At 44.8% G+C, this 14,616-nt stretch overlaps 1 protein-coding gene across 1 annotated transcript in view; it reads right to left on the reverse strand.

The window, feature by feature from the left end:
- Positions 1–384: 384 nt before the first annotated feature.
- The window catches only part of RGS22 (regulator of G protein signaling 22), a 77,152-nt gene continuing 62,920 nt past the window's right edge, over positions 385–14,616 (reverse strand). Inside the window, exons 23-28 of the mRNA XM_079984708.1 lie at positions 12,251–12,430; positions 8,402–8,542; positions 6,605–6,715; positions 4,605–4,713; positions 2,995–3,108; positions 385–481 (exon numbers count right to left, since the gene is read on the reverse strand). Of these exons, the coding sequence (XP_079840834.1) occupies positions 465–481; positions 2,995–3,108; positions 4,605–4,713; positions 6,605–6,715; positions 8,402–8,542; positions 12,251–12,430 (672 nt within the window). The 3' untranslated portion in view covers positions 385–464. The remainder of the gene's footprint in view (positions 482–2,994; positions 3,109–4,604; positions 4,714–6,604; positions 6,716–8,401; positions 8,543–12,250; positions 12,431–14,616) is intronic.

The following is a 14,616-nucleotide window of genomic DNA, read 5'->3' on the forward strand; positions in this document are numbered from 1 at the left end:
TATCATTCCCAACCATCAGCAGACTCACAAGCCATCTGGATCACTCCTCCTTTGGCTCTGAGCTGCACCAAGATTTATATTTCAAAGGGAACTTGAGCATGGATGGCTATCTTTAACCAAGGCTGTTAGTCCATATAATTTAGTATTGTCTACACTGACTAGCAATGAGCATTTCCCTACCTGGAAATACCAGGGATCTAATCAAGGAACTTTTCCATGCAAAGCATCTGTTGAACTACAGCCATTCCCTTACACATACTTCATACAGTTGTGTTGATGGACAAAATCTCCACTCCCAAAGGGGGGGGGGACTGTAGTACATAATAGCACAATAAATAAGGCCAGTGCCCCCCTTGCCACTGAAGGAACCGGGGTACAAGCAAATTGCCCACAATAGTTTATTTCTGCACTGGACTGCTCCCAGAGTAGCAGCAAATCCATCATGTCTTCGTCACATTCCACACTTAAAGTTTTGGAGTTCCTGGGCAGGGGGAAACAAACCAGAGCATTAATACAACGTGAAATAAAAGGTGACTCAAACCTGTAAGGAAGAAAAGTAGCAAATAATTTAGGAGCTTATGCACTTGTGATTAAAAAAACTCTAGGCAAAAAATGTTTATACCTATTTTGATCCCTTAGCTAATGCTAAGAAGTGCATTCTTTCCATCAAATACTGGTGGCAGGGACTGAATGTGAGACCCTGGAATACCATTGAGCTTTATTTCCTAATCCTACAATAACACCACATATTGGCCTTGAAAAGTTACATCACACTTTTTGCACTTTAGCAGGGCTGGGGAATCTATGGCCAATTCAAAGCTGCTGGATTCTAAATCCCATCAGCCCCAGCCAGCATTGGTCAGTGGTCAGGGGTGATGGGAACTCCAGTCAAGCAAAACATATGGAGGGTCACAGGTCCCCCAATTTAGATAATTCACAACTCAATACTATAGAGATGATCTTATTTGAATTATAGAGCTTAGAAATATGTCTACTCAAACTGGAATGAGTTTGCATGTTTTCATGTTTATTGTGCACAGATATGGTGAAAGACATTATAAATTGCTGATTGCCATCTTTAGCACAGAGAAAAATAACACCTCCCAAGAACATGGCCTCTCTGGTGGAAGAAAACTGATTTTCTGCAACAGCTTGATCCTATGTGTGATTACTTAGAATAAGTACCACTTTTAAACAAAGAAAGAAAGAAAGAAACTGACTTAAGTAAACATTTGTAGGATGACAGTCTACACTGAACCAAGGGGGTTTAAAGATCGTATAGAAGAATGTGCATTGTAGCAGAGAAAGCAATCTGATTCAACATGTGTTCACTCTCAATAAAGCCCCACTGAATTCCATTTGACTTTCTCCCCGGTTAATGTGCACAATATTGCAGTCTTACAGCCTAATGCAATGCATGTCTATTTGGGATTGTTCTATTCTGCTCAGTGGGGTTTACTTGCAGGTGGGAGTTCACAGGGAGGCAGCCAAAGAGCCCAAAGGGTAAATGAAATCAGTGGAAATGCTAAGTGCATGCTTAAGTACACCTCACTGAGACCAACGGGGGGGGGGGGCTTAACTTTGGGCTGGGTAACACCCTCAGAGTGTGAAAATACTAATATTTGTGAACAGGAACCCTGCTGTGTTGGCACGACGCCACTGTGCAGATTGGGAAGTTCTGCAATATGACAGACTACCGGTAAATCACCAATGCCAGTGTTTCTTGTGAAAATGGACTTTGGCAAAGCAAGAGGCGGAAGAAGCAAGCACAGCAGGAGCAGCTTCTCCACAGGGCAGGCAGAATGACAAGAGTATGAAGTCAGAGCAGCACAGATAATGATGATGATGATGATGATGATGATTTATTTATACCCTGCCCATCTGGCTGGGTTTCCCCAGCCACTCTGGGTGGCTTCCAACAAAATATTAAAATACAATAGTCTGTCAAACATTAACAGCTTCCCTAAACAGGGCTGCCTTCAGATGTCTTCTAAAAGTCTAGTAGTTGTTTTTCCCTTTGACATCTGGTGGAAGGGCGTTCCACAGGGAGGGCGCCACTACTGAGAAGGCCCTCTGCTTGGTTCCCTGTAACTTGGTTTCTCGCAGCGAGGGAATAGCCAGAAGGCGCTCGATGCTGGACCTCAGTGTCCGGGCAGAACAATGGGGATGGAGACGCTCCTTCAGGTATACTGAGTCGAGGCCATTTAGGACTTTAAAGGCCAGCACCAACACTTTGAATTGTGCTTGGAAACCTACTAGGAGCCAATGTAGGTCTTTCAAGACCGGTGTTATGTGGTCTTAGCAGCTGCTCCCAGTCACCAGTCTAGCTGCCGCATTCTGGATTAGTTGTAGTGTCCAGGTCACCTTCAAAGGTAGCCCCACATAGAGCGCATTACAATAGTCCAAGCGAGAGATAACTAGAGCATGCACCACTCTGGTGAGACAGATGGAGGAGCAGAAGGTGTTGGTGGACAGGCTGCAGCAGTATCTGGGCTTTCATTGCCAGTCTGCAAATACAACTTAAGACTGCATCAGACTATTGCTCCATCAAGCTCAGCGCTGTGTAGAAGCTCTCCATGGTTTTGGACAGAGGGTCTCTCACAGGCCCAGCGAGATGTCAGAGATTGAACCTAGGATGTTCTGCATGCAAACCAGCTGCTCTACCACTAAACTGTGGCCCTTCCCATAACTTGGGCAAGTCATGTATGCAACAAGACAAAGGTAACTTAATGAAATACCAAAGGATTAGCAAGGTATTGGTCCATGAAGCATGCAGAACAGATACAACATTTGAGATATATATTTACTTCCTACAACAGCCTTCCCTAGTCTGAGGCCCTCCAGATGGCACCTCTGGCTTGAGTATCACCTAAGAGCATCAACAGTATTTCAGTTTGTTTAAAGTAGCAATAGGAAAACACAGTTTACTGAGCATCTGATGATATCACACAGTTCAAACAGGACAATTACGACCCCACCCCCCTTGAAACCTACTTTCACCATCTTTGGGATTTAATGGACGTTGTTTCACAAAAGCAGAGCTGTAAGTTGTTGTGATCATGGGTTTTTCTGACGGATCGCTCTTCAGCGTGAGAAGGTTTGAGAGCTCTGAATGCCAAAGAAAGAAAGAAAGAAAATCCAAAAACTGCAGGAAAAGCACATAACGTTTCAAGCAATGCAGCATTGAGAAATGCTATGTTTTATAGCTAGCCCAGCAGAATACATGGAAGGCAACTGTTGTCATGATCTGTAGGACAAACAGTGAGATACTCTAGCAAAATTACAAATGGGGTGGGTGGGTATAAGCTGGGAGTACTAGACTGTACTTGGGTACAGTACCAGAATAACACCTGTACTTTCTTGCACAATATATGCTACATCTTGACCCTCTCTTGTACAAGCAGTCCTTGGATGGAAATTCTCCTTGTCTCAGTTATATGCAGGAATGGATTACAACTGACTAAGAGAGCCTGGCCCATAAAAGGAAAAAGGGGGAGCAAACCACCAACAGCAGCCAGTTCCCCCACCCAGTGGCCCCTCTCCCTCTGCCCTTCTCCTGCATTACAATCGTATTCTGCCTGTCTTCCTGCTTTGTCTCTGCATTGCTATGTTCTGTTCCCCTCACATAGCTCTCCAGGAAAGAGGGGGAAACACACATTTCCCTATGCCCAAGCTATTTCTCTTGAGAAAATGGAGATCAAGCACTTCAGAAGCATGTCAAGGGCAGATGACTGTTCTCAGGCTTCTAAGCACTCTCATCCCCCCACACTCCCAAAGGGGCCCTAAACTTTGACAACACTAGAACTGGTGTAGTTAATTCCCTCCCACTGGCTACAGTTTGGGTTGGGAAAACCAAAAAGCTTCCCAAACCAAAAAAGGGGAGGGAAGCTTCCTTCCTTCTCCTGCTAAGCAACAGCAAGTCCTTGTTATGCTGTTGAAATATACTCGGAGTCGAGAGTGGATTTCATGCTCTTTATTCAGCTCATAGTGGTGAGGAGGAATGGAAGTTCCCCCACAATATCTGCTTTATATACATTATTTACACAATGGGCTGCACATGATTGGCTAATTCCGGGATTCTCCTCTAGGCCAATCAGGTTGTGGATTCACTTCCACCTGGAGCTGGATTGGGTGGCTCCTGCGGACCAATCATACTGCTGCATTCTGAATTCCATTGTTCTAGGACCAATCAGACTCCTGCATTTTGGATCCTATTCAACTCAGTACATAACACCTATGTAAGATAATGTCAATGCTTTTGCAAGCAAAACAGGGTTTTGTTTTGTTTTCAATGAAGCTGTAAAAGAGATTAAAGTGCTGTAGCACTATAGGCAAAAGGGACAACCAAAACCTCTATTGCAGCTCTCTAATAACCACCTGTGACCCGCAAGGCATATCTTTGAGATTCATGCAGTTGCTCCACCATGAAATCTTACTGCTACCACCAACAACCAGCCTGCTCTGCCCAGGAAGCCCCATGAAAAGTATTCCATAGAAGTGACTGTGGATATGCAGCTGTGTTTCATACATTTAAGTGAGAAAATGAGTCATAACTGGATCCACAGCAACCTCTCTCTAGCAGAAGAACCTGATGAAAAGCTGACCTGTATACGCTGATGATGCTATTGATTTTTTATCCAGGTCATCTTGGATTTTCAGAAGAACTCTTTCCTGCTGGAGAGCTTCTAGGTACTTTGAATAAGACCAGGAAACCTACATTAAAAAATAAACAACACCAAGAAATTAATTGTGGCACAATGGTTTAGTGGGCCTTTGTTTTGCTGTGTAAGATAATGTTAATGTTTTTGGATGCAAAACAGGGTTTTGTTTTGTTTTTAATGAAGCTCTGAAAAGGTTTATCATGCTGTAGCCCCATAGGCAAAACGGACAACCAGTTAATCTACTGCAGCTCTCTAATAACCACCTGTGACCAGCAAGGCATATCTTTGAGTTTCATGCATATCCCCCAACCACAATTTCAGCCTGTATTGGACCTCTCCTGATTTATTTTGCACAATGGGTTAAGTAGGAAAACCACAGCAGGCTGCACTTTGGAGATGCAGTCAGATGGAACACCGACATGGAGTTGTCCCATATGGTGCTGTATGTTCTCAATTCCCACTTTGGAGATAAGGAGCTGAAACTCAAGCAAGAAACGGTCCCATATAGATGTATCTCACGTGCCTATTGAACCTACAATTCCACCAGGCAGTTCTTTTGAGCAATCCCCAGTGAAATACATGAGAACCAGCCTCGTTCATTTCAGTGGCAGTCACCTACGAGAAGTCCTGTGAGGGCTTGTATATATTGACTCAGATCTAAGTCCCTCTAAGAGGTGAAAATACAAACCTTCCTTCTGCAGCTACCGTGAATGTGACTAGGAAGAAAACATAAGAGATGGGTCTCTAGACAGGGTGCCCGAGTAAATATGTTGGAAAGGCAAATTCCCTATATACCCTGGGCCCAAACCTGTAATTTTTCATTAAAATATGTCGAACTGGATTTGACATTGAACTATCATTCCCACTTCAGTCCCATATTATGTAAACTGCTTAGAAATTTTGATTAAGTGGTATATAAATCTTGTTAAATAAATAACAATAATAACAGAGAAATCAGAAGTCATTTCTACAGCTCTGACTTCTCCGATTGTTAATAGATTTAATATAATAAGAAGTACCATATAAATGATCATAATACCTTGCTATGGCATATTAATGGCTACTGGAGGATCAGTCCCTTTGCTTATCAGCTGAAAATATTTCAGTATGTGTGGAATATGCTAAGCCACATTTTGGGCCTTCTTACGAATCTGAAAAAAGTATTCATGTCCCTTACACAGGTCTAGCGATCCTGTGTTTGCTGTCTTATTTTCAAAGGACTATTTGTGTCTCCTCCTTCATCAAGCATAAAGACCATATGCAATAGAACAAAGTGCATGTTTTGGTATTACTGTCATAACACTCAAGGGGTACAGCTTGCACTGGGTATCCCTCCCTTTGGTTTTGCCTGTGGGGAAGTTCTGGATTTTTGTGTGTGTGTGTTTGTGTTTTCAATTAAGAAGGTGAAAACATTTGGGGTTTATCCATCTGTTTGCACATGCACCCCTTCAAAACAGTAAAATGCCCCTCCTTTTTGCAATGCCCAGCATTTAAAAACATTTAGGGTATCACTGTTAGTGTAAACAGAGCTACAACTAAAGATGTGTCCTTGCCCCAAAGAGCTTACAATCTATATTTTGACAAAGTGGAAGACAAAGGTGGAAGGCGGGAAGGAAGGACAGAAACTACCGAGTAGCAAGGGGGAGAAAGAATATTAGCAAGTGCAGTTACGTGTGGGCAAGCTTCATTTCAGTTCCATGTACTGTACGAATGAAATCAGTTGGATCAGAAACTGCTTGCAACCCGCTCTAAACAATGTCACTGATCTGTAATGGACTGTGATAAATGCAATTAGAAACTGAAGAACTAATAGGCATGTCCGCCTCTTTAGCCTTTCTACAAATATCAAGCAACCAATTCAGATATGGGGCCAGTAACAGCAGCAGCTTCAACCTCCCGTTGACACATAAAGGAACAACTTTACATAGTTTATCACCAATCACCTGTTTGCCATATTCAGTAAAGCTTGGCGTAGATGAAAGCTCACTTTTACTCATTTTACTCTCAAGAACAGAACCCATCTTAACAGACATGGGAGTTCTCTTCCCAGATACCTAGCAATAAAAAGAAAACTTGATTAATCTCAGTTTAAGGTGAGTTAAAGCACTGTACTTTATATGCTTCATGAGATTTTTAAAGCTTTGCTCTACATCCTTTTATACTTTATATTTTTTTCAAATTCCCAAAAGCCACTTAGAGCAACCTCTCAGTAATACCACCTGACTGGACAGCTAGAGGAGTTGCAGAAGTGTCTTTGGCTGCTACCCTTCAGTGAGATATCTCTTTCCTTACGAATCAAATGAGACCCGTTTTATGCAACTCTTGAGACACCACCAACAGAAGAATCAAGAGCTTGGAAAGGAACTTCAAATTAACATTCACATGATGTGAACACAGATCAGACACAACACACAAATGTTGATTAATTTATATTTCGGGTGAGGGTTTTATCTTTCCTCCTTCTCAGGTGCTCAGCCTCCACCTTCAGGGTGACTACTATGGGGAGAGATTGGGCTCAGAGACAGCACACTGCCACTGTCTGAACCTATTTCCCACCCCTTCTGCAATCACTTGAGGGTGTTCAGCCTCCTTTCCCCCCTCAGCAACCTTTGGGGAAGCATTTGCTGGTCCTTGTGCCTCAGCCTAGTATACCTGAAGGAGCGTCTCCACCCCCATCGTTCTGCCCAGACACTGAGGTCCAGCGCCGAGGGCCTTCTGGCAGTTCCCTCATTGTGGGAAGCAAAGTTACAGGGAACCAGGCAGAAGGCCTTCTCGGTAGTGGCACCCGCCCTGTGGAACACCCTCCCATCAGATGTCAAAGAGAGAAACAACTACCTGACATTTAGAAGACATCTAAAGGCCCTGTTCAGGGAAGTTTTTAACGTGTGACATTTCAATGTATTTTTAATATTTGTTGGAAGCTGCCCAGAGTGGGCGGGGTACAAATAATAAATTATTAATTAATTCTGATTCTGATTCTGATTCTGATTCTGATTCTGATTCTGATTCTGATTTTGTAGGCTGAAGGAAGCTACCAAAATTAACCCCCTAACCTAATCCTGGTTCCTGGTCAGAACTAGCATCTGCATGTTGCCTCCTGCTGCACAGGGGTATTCCAAGGGTACATGCACCACCCATGGAATAATCTCTACTGCTGGTAGATTTCCTATTCTTATCTGCCTTTCCAACCAATATGGGTAAGGTGTTTATCTGCTATTGCTAAAGACTCTGCCTGGATACCTCCCCTACCTCCCCTTCCGCTGGGACTCCCAGCATTCCAGATGTGGCAGAGCTACTTTGCTACTACATGTATATTTAGATGAGTGGGCCCATGTTCATATGGAAGCAACTCTCTGAAATGATGGAACACCTTTTCTCTGGAGATGCTTGAAAGCCCAGGGTTTTCTGGCATCGCTAAAAGCTGCTTTCATTTAGACTAAGCTTTAGCTTGCAATGTTACATTTCAGCAACATTTCAATGTATGCTTTATATTAAAATATTGTACCTGCTTCAAGTTCCAAGGAGGGCTGAAAACAAACGTAATGAATGAATTAGATTAGCGTTTATGGGAGGGGGAGGGAGAGAAACAGAGCAGAAGAAACACTATTTTTAAAAAATCTGGACAGTGATGTCTTTCCATTGACTTTAGCAGAACTTGAGTCAGATCCATATCAAAATTGTTTTTACTGTCCCGCCTGTCTAAACTTGGTGATGTTCTTTTGTTTCTTAGCTTTTCTCACCAGGCCATCTGTTTCTCTTGTTTTTCTCAGCTTCTTTTCTCTTCGCTTCTCCAGAAGAGGCAAAATCTTCTCATCAGCCAAATTGCTTCGGAACTCACAAAAATGTGGCCAAAATTTAAACAGAAGAGCAAAAATAGTCATCTGGAGCAGGAAAAAGAAGAGAGGACTTTTATTTTTTTTAACAGCATATAGAAGAAGTACGCAGAAGGTGGATCAAAATCTACTAGAAGATCTCCAACTGATCTGAAGCAGATTGACCGGGGTTCTGTTCAATAACAGCAAATGCAAAACAGCTTTCCCCACCTAAGTTGGGCTGCTGAAATGGAGAAAGCTAAGAAGGGTCTCTTCCTGATGAACTGTGTTAAATGATGTTTCATCAAGCATTATCCCACCTTTGCAGTATGTTTTCCCATCAATTTCTTTCTCACAAAAATTTCAATTTGGGAGTGGATTTCTTGAGCAAAATCTCCAAATCATCTCTAAACCTGAATTTGATAGTACGTAATAAGAATCCCACCTAAAAATAGGAACAGCCTGGAAGTGTGAAAGGACTTGGAGTTCAGATCAGCTCCAGTTCCTAGCCTTACAATGTGCTCAGAGACACCCTGTACCTAAATTCTAGCTGTCTCTCTTTTACGCTTGGCTCTGGTTAGTGGATCTTGGGAGTTCTAGTAAAAACCAAAGTAGCTCCAACAAGCCTGGTGTCTGCTCAACCCTCGTATAGAGAGAAACTGATGGTGCTGCAGACAATTGGGATATTTGCCATAAAAACAAAGCACATCTCTCTTTCCTAATGCCCAGCACAAACCACCACCTCCCTCCATATTGTTGCCCAGTATTTTGCTTCAGACCTGCACATACTTCTTATCAGTATGTGTTTATTGCTGATGAGAAACCTACCTAAAACCACAATTAATAAGCATTTCATTAAAAGAATGTCCTAAATAATTGCTTGCATTAATAAAAGCACAGAATGTCAGGTTTTGGTTTTTTAAAAAATGGTTTTGTGTGTGTGTGTGTGTGTGTGTGAGAGAGAGAGAGAGAGAGAGAGAGAATGAATAAATCACAATGGTTGCTTTTAATCCAACTATTTTCCAGAATATTCTATTTGCAAAGGTGTCCGGGACTCAGCGGGAGCGCAGGGAGGAGAGGAGATGGAAAGCGAGGGGGAGCAATCCGAGGGCAGCGTAGGAGAATATGACAGCAGCCCGATAGATTCCATGAGCCTCTCCAGCGAATCGGAAGATTCACAGAAGGGGGCGCCGATGGGCAGGGCAAGGGGCGACCCAAGGGGGACACCCCAGAAGCAAGGGGCCAGCGGGGACTCCCAGAGCAGCAGTTGCAAATCAGGACCAGCTTCCCCACCAGAGCGTAGTGGGGGGGAGGAGTCCCAGGTGTCAGAGCCCACATATGCACCACCAGCGAGAGAAGATGAGTCAGGGTGGACCACGCCTCCATCGGAGAGCGAGTTAACGGTTAAGAGGAAAGTTGCAGGCTGGGCGCGCGCGCCAAGTTCAAAGGTACAGGCGAGCGGCACAGAAGGTAGCCCGGATAGGGAACCAGGTCCTAAAGCCCGCCGGAAGGAGGGGCAAGAATCGTCAGGGTCAGCGTCAGAGGAGTCCAGGAAGGATGAGACCCTAGCGGGCAGGAGGGCCCAGAGGAGAAAGGAATTTAGGAAGAGGTGGAGCAAAGCGAGAGTCTTAAACTGGTGTGGAGGGGGAGGAGACTCAGACAGGACTTCGCCGGTCTAAGGTCGGGACGTAGAGCTGCACGCTGCGGCTTTGAAATGGAGACTGAATCTCAATAAAGACTTTTGTACATAACTACAGCCTAGCGTTGGTCCTCTGTGAGCTGGGACCTGGAGGCAGCTCTGACAAAAGGGAAGGGAGCTTTTTTTAAAAAAACAACACATTGCTCTTTAAGAGAAAGGGATTTCATCACTGAATAAGTTCTGAAAGAACAGAGCTGACAGGAAATGTTTCAAGCGATATAATCTTTTTGCAATGTATGTTTTAAACTAGGTAGAAAAAACCCACACAAATCTGAATGCAAAGACCAATACTGTATTCAAAGGCTGGTCTCAATTAAAGCATTAACGCATGAACCTATGTTGCGTGGATACTACCATTATATAGTTTTGCCAATAGGCGGCACTGGACTTAGTTATATCGGGGTGAAGTTGGAAGTCACTGTCCATCTAGCTCCCTGACACGTGTGCCCTTTAAGCTTCTATGACAAATGAGAGTTCCCAGGATTCTTTGGGAGAAGCTATGTCATTGTTAGCATTGTAAGCAGCCATTGTTATGAAGTTTTGTGGCCTACTCCAACTGCTCTCTCCAAGGCCTCTTTCCAGAACGCAGGGAAAATCTCTTCACATGCAGATTGCATCAGATGATGTTAATGGCATATGATCCACTAGAATATTGTTGGTTCTCACAATAAACATATTGAGTCTCATTTTAGAGAGTGAGATCTGAGGCAAAGCGCTAGGGAACACATTGTGCCTGGTGCTGTCCATGAATTTTTGGCTGAGGTGACATCTGAATCCAGGTCTGGACTCAAGGCCACCCACTATCCATATCAGCCTGGTGAAAGTATCCACCATCTCTGGGTTCAGCTGCATTTTCCATTCATACATTGGAGCCCTTTATCTACCCCACAATCTGTTCCGACTCTTGCGATCAAGGATGTTTTATGGATTCATATTAATATTTGTTTAAAAGGTGAGGGATGTTGGTATGGAAGAACGGTTGGTGGTATTTTGTGGAAGTGAAGAATTAGCTAAATGGCCTTTCAAAACAGAAGCATAAAAGGTAGTAACTGCTGGTGGTCAACAGTACTAGTTTGTACAGATGACCCTATTTGGTCAGCACAGCAGAGTAGGCATACTTTTTTATTTAAAAAAAAAGTGGGGAGGAGGGAGAAGAGCCTACAACTGCATCCAATAACATCATTCATCTAAAGAAAAAGGGCAGTGCATCTGATCAAGTTAAGCTGCCCTTGTGCATTGCTGACATTTGCAAAATCCCTAGCACAGATCCAAAAATCCTTAGGCATCTGCACTCACACAGTGGGATACACTGTTTTTTCATATTGGCAGCAGCTTTTATGAACTACATTGGAGGTCGAGAGAGAGAGAGAGAGAGAGAGAGAGAGAGAGAGTGTCCCCTGACTTTCTGGAGTAGTTTTACAAGGATCACAAGAAGCTGCAATGGAAAGGAGGCTTCAGCAGTTCCAGAACATGGGCAGAGTTTTCTGTGCATGGCTAGAAGGTCAGTCTATGAGTGACTACTTCAATCTGAATCTTTCATATTTGTTACTTAATACAGTCATACCTCGGGTTGAAGTAGCTTCAAGTTAAGTATATTCGGGTTGCGCTCTGCGGCAACCCGGAAGTAATGGAGCGTGTTACTTCCGGGTTTCGCCGCTCGCGCAGACGCTCAAAATGATGTCACGCGCATGCGCGGAAGCGGTGAAACGCAACCCGCGCATGCGCAGACGCACAGTTGCGTGTTACGTTTACTTCAGGATGCGAACGGGGCTCCAGAAAGGATCCCATTCGTATCCAGAGGTACCAGTGTACACTAAATTCTGATCCTGCCCATGAGTAAAGGTATTGCCTATGGCTCCTTAAATCCAGTTTCATACACTAAAAATCTGATAAGACTTAGAGGTAGGTTCCGGTTTTCTGGGCTGAGATTTGTGCTGGTAAATAACTGTGGTGGAAACAGCTTTTCATCCACCACAGTTATTTACCAGCACAAATCTCAGCCAGAAAACCAGAACCTACCTCTAAGTCTCTATCTCAACACCTCCTAACTAAACCCAGGGTTTTCATCCTTATCGTACCTGTGCCTCTCTAAACACATAAGGGCCTAGCTCTTTCCTGTGCTCCATGATCTTCTGGGCCTGCTCCTCTGGTATGTCAATCTGAAGAGCTGGTGGAATGGCAGAATTTATGAAGCAGTTGATGATGGTCGTGATCTTATTCTGGATGATAGCACTGTCACAGTGGGAATGGCACAAGTCCTGGTAGGGAGAAGTACAATAGGCAGGGTAAAGACTCTCTGTAATGTAAATATTTTATTTCAGGTAAAGACTCTCAGAGCAACAAACAAAAATGAAAAATAAAACAATACAATAAATACATTAACACAAAATAAAACAGCAGCAGCAACAACAACAAAAAGAGAATAATAATAATAATAATAATAATAATAATTTATTATTTGTACCCCGCCCATCTGGCTGGGTCTCCCCAGCCACTCTGGGCGGCTTCCATAAAAACCAAAAATACACTAAAATATCACAGATTAAAAACTTCCCTAAACAGGGCTGCCTTAAGATGTCTTCTGAATGTCAGGTAGTTATTTATTGCTTTGACATCTGATGGGAGGGCGTTCCACAGGGCAGGCGCCACGACCGAGAAGGCCCTCTGCCTGGTTCCCTGTAGCTTTGCTTCTCACAATGAAGGAACCGCCAGAAGGCCCTCGGCGCTGGACCTCAGCGTCCGGGCAGAACGATGGGGGTGGAGACGCTCCTTCAGGTATACTGGGCCGAGGCCGTTTAGGGCTTTAAAGGTCAAGACCAGCACTTTGAATTGTGCTCGGAAACGTACTGGGAGCCAATGTAGGTCTTTCAAGACCGGTGTTATGTGGTCTCGGCGGCTGCCCCCAGTCACCAGTCTAGCTGCCGCATTCTGGATTAGTTGTAGTTTCCGAGTCACCTTCAAAGGTAGCCCCACGTAGAGCGCATTGCAGTAGTCCAAGCGGGAGATAACTAGAGCATGCACCACTCTGGCGAGACAGTCTGCAGGCAGGTAGGGTCTCAGCCTGCGTACCAGGTGGAGTTGGTAGACAGCTGCCCTGGATACAGAATTGACCTGCGCCTCCATGGACAGCTGTGAGTCCAAAATGACTCCCAGGCTGCGCACCTGGTCCTTCAGGGGCACAGTTACCCTATTCAGGACCAGGGAGTCCTCCACACCAGCCTGCCCCCTGTCCCCCAAAAACTACTTCTGTCTTGTCAGGATTCAACCTCAATCCATTAGCCGCCATCCATCCTCCAACCGCCTCCAGGCACTCACACAGGACCTTCACCGCCTTCACTGGTTCTGATTTGAAAGAGAGGTAGAGCTGGGTATCATCTGCATATTGATGGACACCCAGCCCAAACCCCCTGATGATCTCTCCCAGCGGCTTCATATAGATGTTAAAAAGCATGGGGGAGAGGACGGAACCTTGAGGCACCCCACAAGTGAGGGCCCAGGGGTCTGAACACTCATCCCCCACCACCACTTTCTGAACACGGCCCAGGAGGAAGGAGCGAAACCACTGTATAACAGTGCCCCCAGCTCCCAGCCCCTCTAGACGGTCCAGAAGGATGTTATGGTCGATTGTATCAAAGGCCGCTGAGAGATCCAGCAGAACTAGGAAACAACTCTCACCTTTGTCCCTAGCTCGCCGGAGATCATCAACCAGCGCGACCAAGGCAGTTTCAGTCCCATGATGAGGCCTGAATCCCGATTGGAAGGGATCCAAATGGTCCGCATCCTCCAGGCGTGCCTGGAGTTGTTCAGCAACCACGCGCTCAATCACCTTGCCCAAGAAAGGAAGATTTGAGACTGGGCGATAGTTGGCCATACTGGCCGGGTCTAAAGATGGTTTTTTAAGAAGCAGTTTAATGACCGCCTCTTTCAGCGGATCTGGGAATGCTCCCTCACAGAGGGAAGCATTCACCACCCCGCAGAGCCCATCGCCCAGCCCTTCCCGGCTTGCTTTTATTAGCCAGGATGGGCAAGGATCCAGGAGACAGGTGGTTGGTTTCACGCATCCAAGCAGCCTGTCCACATCCTCGGGGGTAACGGATTGAAATTGATTCCATGCAACTTGACCAGACAGAGCTCTAGCACTCTCCCGCCCCGGCACTGCTCCCATGGTGGTGTCTAGCTCCTTCCGAATATGAGTGATTTTATCTGCAAAAAACTTTGCAAAATCGTTGCAGGAGATCTTGGGGTCTTTACAAGGCCCCGGTGGTAAAGGTGGTTCCGTTAAATTACGAACCACCTGAAAGAGTCTCCTGCTACTATTTTCTGCAGATGCAATAGAGGCGGTGAAGAAAGTCTTCTTCGCCGTCGCTATCGCCACTTGGTAGGCTCGACGTTGAGCTCTAACCTGTGTCCGGTCAGATTCGGAGTGAGTTTTTTGCCACCGACG

Source organism: Podarcis cretensis (assembly GCF_951804945.1).
Source record: "Podarcis cretensis genome assembly, chromosome: 7".
Classification (NCBI taxonomy): Eukaryota; Metazoa; Chordata; class Lepidosauria; order Squamata; family Lacertidae; genus Podarcis; species Podarcis cretensis.